The sequence below is a fragment of the Patagioenas fasciata genome, chromosome 1 (genome assembly GCF_037038585.1).
Source record: "Patagioenas fasciata isolate bPatFas1 chromosome 1, bPatFas1.hap1, whole genome shotgun sequence".
NCBI lineage: Eukaryota > Metazoa > Chordata > Aves > Columbiformes > Columbidae > Patagioenas > Patagioenas fasciata.
Window position 1 is genome coordinate 45,808,424 of NC_092520.1, and position 9,457 is coordinate 45,817,880.

Sequence of the window (9,457 nt, forward strand, 5' to 3'; positions counted from 1 at the left end):
AAACTTGCTCTTTGCAAACTCATTTGTGGCCTCTGACTCTTCTTGCAACGTGTCTGCGTCAGTTCACACACCCATGCATGGAGCAGCCTCACAGCTAAGTTGAGGAGGTGCGGTCTAGACAATAGCGTAGTGAGGTAGGTTGCAAACTGGCTTAAGGAGAGAAGCCAGAGAGTGGTGGTCAATGGTGCGGAGTCCAGTTGGAGACCAGTATCTAGTGGAGTGCCTCAGGGGTCAGTACTGGGGCCAATATTATTCAATATATTCATTAATGATTTGGACAAGGGAACTGAGTGTACTATCAGCAAGTCTGCTGATGACACCAAGCTGGGAGGAGTGGCTGACACGCCAGAAGGCTGTGCTGCCATCCAGCGGGACCTGGACAGGCTGGAGAGTTGGGCAGGAAATAACCTGATGAAATTTAACAAGGGAAAGCGTAGAGCCCTGCATCTGGGCAGGAACAACCCCAGGTTCCAGTATAGGTTGGGAAATTACATATTAGAGAGCAGTGTAGGGGAAAGGTACCTGGGGGTCCTGGTGGACAACAGGATGACCATGAGCCAGCACTGTGACCTTGTGGCCAGGAAGGCCAATGGCATCCTGGGGTGTATTAGAAGGGGGGTGGTTAGTAGATCGAGAGAGGTCCTCCTTCCCCTCTACTCCGCCCTGGTGAGACCCCATCTGGAATATTGTGTCCAGTTCTGGGCCCCTCAGTTCAAGAAGGACAGGGAACTGCTGGAGAGGGTCCAGCGTAGGGCAACAAAGATGATTAAGGGAGTGGAGCACCTCCCTTATGAAGCAAGGCTGAGGGAGCTGGGGCTCTTTAGTTTGGAGGAGACTGAGGGGTGACCTTATTAATATTTATAAAGGGTGAGTGCCATGAGGATGGTGCCAGGCTCTTCTCGGTGGCAAACAATGATAGGACAAGGGGTAATGGGATCAAGCTGGAACACAAGAGGTTCCACTTAAATTTGAGAAAAAACTTCTTCTCAGTGAGGGTGACAGAGCACTGGAACAGGCTGCCCAGGGAGGTTGTGGAGTCTCCTTCCCTGGAGACATTCAAAACCTGCCTGGATATGTTCCTGTGCGACCTCACCTAGGCGTTCCTGCTCCAGCAGGAGGATTGGACTAGATGATCTTTTGAGGTCCCTTCCAATCCCAAACATACTGTGATACTGTGAATCTTACAGAAAATACAAAACAGAGCTGATCCTAATTTGCCTTTGCATACACTGGAACTGTGTATCCAGGTGATACCCATGGATGGTCAAACTGGCATTTACCAGGGTAGTTCACATTTCTTGATAAGTCCACAACCTGGGCTTCCAACAATCCTGTATTAATATGTCTTTTAGAAACAAGTTTTTTGATAGATAGATTTTATACTTTTTTGGATATGTATAATAGTATAATCTGCAAATGCAGTGTCTTAGCTCCCCTTACTCCCCTTAAGCATATATATAGATACAATGACAGGAGTTCTGGTTTAGTGGTTTTGCAATTTAGAAAGTAGTCATTTCACATGCTTTGACCACCTCTAGTAATTTCAGCCAAGAAGGGCTCTTGTAATAAGGCTCAAAGCTGTTCCAGCTACACTTGGAAACACTGCGAAAATTTGGAGGCTGGAAATATTTTTAAGCCATTCGAGTCTGCCCATTCATTCGGCTGACTGGCCAGGGTCACAAAAGCAGGCATGACAGCTTGCGTCCTCGATCTATAGCGATTTAGTGCACTTAGACTAGTGTGTCCTCCTTTGACAAAAGGTTTTATATAGACAGTGCCAGGCATTAATTACAGTAATTTGTTGTCATCCTTGTTTCCTAAGAAAATAAGGCTCATACCCTTTCATTGCCCATTTGGGCGGACATCTGTCCCCCTTAACAGCTTCTGAGTTGATGGGTAATTTCAAACTCGATTGAAAGAACTAAAAAACCTTGTAGATGCTACTTTCTTACAAATTCCATTAATACGACTGGCTGGGTAAAGGAAAGGGAAAAAAAACCCTGAGTTCACTGCAGGAGAAAGGTAGAATTCAGCCTTAAACTTCAGCACAGCAGAAGTTGGCTCTGCCAAAGAACACGCCGTCTTTTGCCTAGTAAAAATGAAATAAAAGGGCTGGGGGTGAGCAGAGTAATTGAACTGGTAGTATAAAGGAAATGAGACCTAAGCCTACAGAAAGACAGGCTCTAAGTTTTGCTGCTCATGGAAAAAACTCCTTGCTTATATTATTGCATGATAACAAAGCTCTCAAACAATATCAGGCCACCAAACGAAATGGTTGATTAAACTTCCTTCAGTTGGTTCCTTTGCATTATAACCATGCTACCCAAGAAAGCTACAGGTGCTTCACACACGTTGATTTTACTAGTAATTTATTACTAATTTTCTACAAATCTGACCACAGGTTTATTATAAACCATTAGGTTCATAATAGTTCACTAGAAATCACTGGGTAGCTATAAGACCACCCTTCCATTCCTTAACAGAATTTCTAAATGCTTTTCTCTCCGATCATCTCTTTCCTCAGGTATTAATGTTTCTTTCATTAAATGAAGACTGTATCAAATATTATTCTCTAATTTCATCAAAAAATCAACATTTTATTTCAACAATTACTCTACACTATTCAAATTAAGCTGTTTAATCACTATTCTTCCCTGAGGACTGATTTATATTGACCAGCACTACAGTAATTCTCTGTGAGACTTAAAAGGAAAGTATGCAGTCTGAGCATTATACATTTCTGTTTATTCTGTCCTGGGTGCTACTGGGGATCCCTATACACACAGTATTTTTTGCTCGATGTTTCTGCTCTCCATATTAGTTTGGAGTCCTTCCTAAAGTTATTAGTGTGATACTGTGGAACAGAAAGCAAAGATAAAGACATCTTTCCCAAGAGTAAAAAGGACAGCATAAACCACACAACTGAGTTAATATTTAAAGAACAAGAATTTAATTTGGTATGCAACATTTTCCTAGGAGGATCTTTATTTTCAATGCTATACATGTGAAAGTAAGAATGAATAAGTGGCTCATTATCTACATGTATAAAAATATAAACATCCTATCAAACATCTGCAAAGACCTGTGCCTTAACTTCTAATGAAAAAAAAGACTGCCTTTGTTTTTTTAATAGCACTTGTAAATGCTACTGCATTCATCCGTAAGTACATGAACCATGAACAACAACAGCTACAAAATGTATACAGGACTCCAGTACCATGCCTTTACATTTTTGTCCTTCTGCACATCAACAGGTTAGAGGAGTCATTGTGTTTATCTGTTCTTTGAGCTCTCAACAGAGGAGACCAGCAAAACTCAAGGACTTTGCCTTGGGCGTTTTACCTTTTAAAAATTTTACTGAAATTACTGAGTAATGATTAAGAAGAACATTGTCTTGCGTGGCAAACCATCAAATTACTATTACATTTACGGCACTATCATTTTAAGCCTGGATTAAATGAGTTATTAGTAAATGAAAGGCCCCATTTCCTAATGCTAATAGCGCTTAGAGTTTTTAGCACAAACACAAAGATTAAAAAATCACCAGTTTCTGTTTTTATTACACCCATTGTTCACTTATAATTATGAGAATTTCTGGGTCATCTGCCAGCAAACAGATAGGCAGTCACTGATCAAAATACAGGCAATCTTTGTTTTAAAGATGCATTCAACCACCTGGAAGTTTAGTTATAATTCACATTCAATCAAATATGTAATCGATTTCAGTTCTACAAGCTGATGTTCATATTCGGTTTTCCATAGAAACAGGTATAGGAAACCAGTAAAACATTACCATACTATCTACATACTGTAATATGTAAATGCGCAGCTAGATTTATTATGAAATTCTGTAGCACTAAAATGATTAAAAAACTAAATGATTCGTGTAAAATGTTCATATACTGTATGTATATATACATTAAATCACAAGTTCAATTTAAAACTGCCGCTATTCGTAGCTCCTATGATGGATTTAGTAGGCTACCAGATTCTTAAAAAAAAGAAAGCCATCTAGAGCGAATCTGAACACTCTACTGAAAACTGATTTTATACAAAATCTTAAAAAACATACTTCAGAATTACTTAACATAAACTAGAAAAAGACAGTCATTATTCTTGAGAATGACATCGTAAAGACCTAGTAGCTGTGATCAATGTCCCTTCACTTGTGGTATAAATAAGTTAAGCACAAAGAAATAATCTCAGAGTAAGGCATAGGACAAACAGGTTTTGTTCTGTCTTCAGGTGTACTATCCTCTCACTCTGTCTTATTGCTCATCTAATTTGGCAGGTATACATCTTTCTCCTTTTAAAAATACTCCATTATACAACTATCTACAACTGGACGATACCCAGCACTTTTGTATGTGCATCTTCAATTTAATCATGTCAATAAACAATCTTGCTAATATAAAAACACTCATGGCAATGCAAATTATTTTCAGTTTTATGCAATTGTGCATGCACTTAATGAAAGACCAAGTGGCGAACACAGAGACCAAGCACTAAGCTCAATATGTATGCAGCTACAGCTGTTTTCAAAAGAATTAAGGTTTTAAAAATAAAACCCTACTGTGAAGTTCTTTGGTTAGAATACAAGTGCTAGCAGTATTTCTAAATTTGGAGTTAGAACAATTTATTATTCAAGAGTTTTTAAAAAGTAACTTCTAGCCTGTGATATGTACTGCTAAATTCTTCAACACTTTGGACACATTTCCAATATTTTTTAGTGAACGTCTGAATACACAATACAGGTTTTTAAGTCAAGTTCAGGTTTTAAAGGAAAGGGCTTTTATACCCCAATCTTCACAAATTTATAGAAAGAGCTGCTCGATCCTCCTGATGTAAAACCTACTGCTCATATTGTCTGTTCCAAAGCAAGCTACTGCTGCCTCCTTTGGGAAAGAAAGATTGTTAGATAACACAAGCCAAATACAGCTTATAAGGGGTAATTTCCCCTGAAAAAAAAGTTGGCAACATTCTTGTTTTTGTAAGGATGGGGATTAACCCTTTGTAAGAAGCACTAAGTTTGTCTAGGAAGTGATACTTAAGTCTCAGCAGTGTCACTGCTCTGGTAGTACTGCCACGAAAACTAAGAAACTGGTTCTTAAAAAAGGGGTTTCAGAATCAATTCTGTTGGCTTCGAAGTTTTACAGCACTAACATGATAAAACATAAAGTAATAAGCAGGGTGCTCTTGATTACGCTTATAATGTACATCGGCATTAACTCAACATACATGATGTCACCTTCCCAGGAAGCAGGCCCCACAGTCACTGGCAAGTCTGGCCTCATCTCACCCCCCTCATTTTGAGGGTGTTTAAGGAAATACGCACTGAAATTTCTATGCATATTGTAGACAATAACATCATGAGTATTGTAAGGACTTAACACCATCCATGAAAGTTACAATTCACCAGCATTTTAATTTTTCAAAGCTTTGCCGCTTTACCTCTCGAGGGAGTGCACGCATGTCTCTGAGGACATTTGGTAGTTCAGGTGGTTGGTTATCCAGCAAATCTGTCCTTTCACATCAGCCTTACATGCCTGCTGTGCAGGTTCTGGTCCAGTTTAGGAGCTTGGAGAGGGGAGCTCAGACAGATAGGTGGCAGAGAGGGGAGGTGGATGCAACCCATCACGAAGGGCCACACACACGCCTCCTGGAAAATTACTCATCTCTACAGATGAAGTATGAGCCAGAGTGCCAGCCCTTCACAGTCAGTCATCACTTCTGTGTGTGACATTCCTTCATAGACAGACATCACTTTGATGGGGTGGGAGGATAAAACAGGCCGTTATGGATTCACCCAGCAAGGTGAAATCTCAGTTAAGGGTATGGGGATGAGAAAAGACAGCCATTTGTCACACCATTTTCAACAGAAGTCGCTAAAAAGCAACTGAAAAGTTCCTCAGCCCCTAAACGGGTGGTTTTTAAAACACCCCACACTGACAGAGCCATCCCTTGGCTCATATATGGAGAGGGGCAGGGGCTGGGCACACATACAACACCTTTCTAGGGCAGGTATTCGTCTACTCATGCTACCTCTCTCCTTCCTCGCTACTAACACAGCTACTGGGATGCATGGGACGGGGGATGAGGGTATGAGCCGGGATACAATGGTTGAGCAGGGACATGGTGGCCAAGCAGGGATATGGTGGCAGTCGAGGAATGACACGGTGACCTCCCGTCCCTGGGGCAATCAGGAGGTGCGTGCATGAGGAGTGGGGGGGCCGCACGAGGGGCTGACCTGCCTTGTGCAGGGAGGCAGGCATCGGGGCGAGGAGAGCGCAAAGGGACAGGGAAACCCTCCACGTCCTCCCTCCTCCAGGCCGGGAGGAGACCGTGGATGTGAAGGTGTGCAGGGGCCACCACCTTATCTCTGTGCGGCTGCTCAGTCCCGGCAGAAGACATACTCGGTGTAGCTGGTCCAGATCTTGTCATCGGCAGGACCGCCCTGCTCGGGGCCGAAGGCGCAGGTGCCGGTGGAGGAGCAGGCAGCCATGCGAAAGCCAGCCTCGGAGAGCCGGTCGAAGGCTTGCTCGAGGAAGTTGAACTTGAGGTAGTAGCGGGCGGTGTAGCGCTCGGGAGGGCGGTCGGGGTCGCGGCTCTCGTTCAGTGTCTCCCCGAAGACCTCCTTGGCCAGCGCCGTCTTGCCGCAGACAGTGATGCGGGCCACCCGCCGGAACTTGGCATCGGCCTGTGCCTCCCGCCCGATGGTGTAGGAGCCCCGGTAGCCGATGGTGATGTAGCCCGAGCGTCGCCCGCCCGCCCCGTCCAGCGACTGCGATGGAGTGAGCAGCGGCCCGCCCGAGGGGCTGCGGCTGGCGGTGGGCGACGGGGCGGACGCCGCGGCTCCCCCACCGCCTCCTTCCAGCGGCTCGGCCTCCAGGTAGCCGAGGAGCGGCGGTGGCGGCTCGTCGGTGCAGACCGAGCCGTCACGGTGCAGGGCGACCGGGCGAGCGGTGGCGGCGACCCGAGCCTGGGCCAGGCGGCGAGCCAGGTCGGGCAGCTGGAAGTACTCGGCCTCCCGCTGCAGGCGGCTGCGCTCGGGGAAGTGCTCGGGCAGCACCAGCTGGAGGTCCCGCAGATAGTCCAGGATGTAGCGGAAGAGGAAGCCGTCGCGGTCGAGGAAGAAGCGGCCCTTGCTGTCCCGGGGCAGCTCGCTGGGCTGCTGCTGCGAGAACATGCGCCAGAGCAGAGAGTCGCGCACCGACACCACGGTGCAGCGCCGCGTCACATACACCTGCCCGCCCACGTTCAGCTCCACGATCTCCGGGAAGGACGACCAGCCGCCCGCCGCCGCCGCCGCCCCGCTCCCCGCCGCGCCGCTGCCTGCCGCCGGCGAGACGCCGCCGCCGTTGGGCAGCCCGCGGGCGCTGTCCGCCAGGGCCATACCGGAGGGAATCCGCCGCCGGCGGGGAGCCGCCGCCCTTCCTCCTCCTCCTCCGGCCGCCTGGGCTCCGGCGGGGCCGCCGCCGCCCGCGGGGGAGCGCGCAGCCCTCCGCCGCTGCCCGCCGGAGCCTCCCGCCCCGTCTGTTCCCTGAGCCTGCGCGGCCGCTGCCGCTCCGCTGCCGGCCAGGCGCCTCCGACGGGCTGCGAGCGGAGAGCCCCGGCAGCGGCGGCGAGGCCGTGTTTATGTAGCGCGGCCGCACCTCGCGGGAGGCGTGGGAGGCTGGCGGGAGGCAGAGCCGAGCGCACGGGGAGGGGAAGGGGACGGCCCTGCACTGACGCAGGGTCCCCCGTCGTCGTTCCCCCCTCAACACCCCGGTCCTCCTTCCCCGGCTGCGCCGGGAACCCGCTCCCCGCCCGATGCGCCCCTGCCGCTCTCCCCTCGCCGACTACCGTCGCCGCGATGTGCGGCCGGCGGGGGTCAAACCTTGGGGTGGCCGCTCGCACCCTGGCACCCCTCCGGGCTTCTGTTCGCTCCCCGGCTTCTCCGAGACGTGTCGTCTTTTCGCAGGCAAGAGCCCCGCACTCCGTTCACCCCGAGGTGCGGGAGAGGGGCAGCAGCGAGACACTCCTGCCCTGCCGAAGGAGTCGTGCTGTGCCCCTGCTCATTTTGTTAAGGCTTGTTCAAACCCTCGCCAAGTGGGACCCCGACGAGGTAATCGTGTCCTCTCCGTCTTGTCGCCTTCACAGGGGTGTGCTGTCCGCACTGGCCTCAGCCAGGTCTCTTGCCTGTTTCTGGGCTTGCAAGACACTGCCCCTGAAGGAGCCCGTGAAAACCTTCCGCCGATCCGCATCCCTGTGGGGACACTCGGCGGGACCCGCAGCCGCGCCTCGTCGAGAGGCACCGAGAGCGCCGTGCTGGGGATCCCCGCCGTCGGGGCTCGACTCCCGCGGGATGGGGGAAGGGGCTGGCGGCAAGGGAGGACCCTGGAGCAGGTGGGGTCGCCTCCAGCCGCCTGCCAAGCAGGACTTCACCGTGAGAGCCTGGCTTCTCTTTCTGCGTGGATATGTGTGTAACTGAGTGTCCTTACAGCTCAGATTTAATTTGGATTAATTAGGTACATCGGGATCAGTGTGAAACATAAGCACCTATTTAATATGCGTTGGCAGAGAGCGTTTAAATTATTTCATGCTTTCGCTTGAATTTCATCTGTGTTTCTGTGTCTCTTTGCAAGCAACAGCAAAGAGATGCTGCCTCGATGTACTCGGTTGCTCTCTCTGGGAGTTCAAGCCTGCTTTCTTCCCGGAGAGAACAGCTGATAGGGGAGGAAGGTTTGAGGATTACAAAGGCATTGAACGGTCAATGCCTTCCTTTTGTAGGGGTGAAAGAAGCCCTCTCGGGGCTACCTTGCTGCAAATTCCCTAATGCAGTGGTCCATGAAGTAGAAATGAAAAGATGCAGACACAAGGGGTAAGAAGTCCTTCAAAAACTCAGAAGTGGAAGAGGAAGGAAAGGCAAGTTAGTTCTCAAGAGGCAAGCTAAGTTTGCCCAGAAGAAGAAGAGGAAGAGGAAGAAGAGAGGGAATTGAGAAACAGAAGTTTCGAAAAGGGAATAGATGACAAAGAAGAATGATGTGTGGAGGGAGAGCTGACAGGCAGATATCATGGTCTAAGGAAGGAGATGAGCTTGGGACACCAGACATTTGGAAGTTACAGGATTTTAATCTGAACAAGACTAAGAGTAGGGTAGCAAAGATGCAGAACATTACTTTTTCCATGTGGGAAAGACGTCTGCCATGACTTTAACCATACAGTATTTTAATTTGTGGGACCAAAATCGCAAAGTAGGTTAACTAATATTTTGCTGACATTTTGTAACAAGAAGCTTATTTCTCTCTTTTTTTGAAAGGAATAGGAGAGAGGTGAAAACAGTTCAGGAAGATCAGGAAAAAAAAAAATGCCTGAATGAAATTGATTGCTACCCATTTAAACACCTGACTTTGTCACTATAGAAATAAGGGAAAATAATATGAATTATCTGCTAGCACACAGGGGATATTTCTTTTCG

General features: G+C 48.1%; 1 protein-coding gene across 1 annotated transcript; it reads right to left on the reverse strand.

Annotated features, from left to right (window-relative positions):
- Positions 1-2,927: 2,927 nt before the first annotated feature.
- KCTD12 (potassium channel tetramerization domain containing 12) lies at positions 2,928-7,667 on the reverse strand. The gene has a single exon (XM_065830084.2). It carries the CDS (start codon positions 7,391-7,393, stop codon positions 6,392-6,394), a length of 1,002 nt encoding a protein of 333 aa, XP_065686156.1. The 5' UTR covers positions 7,394-7,667; the 3' UTR covers positions 2,928-6,391.
- Positions 7,668-9,457: the final 1,790 nt, after the last annotated feature.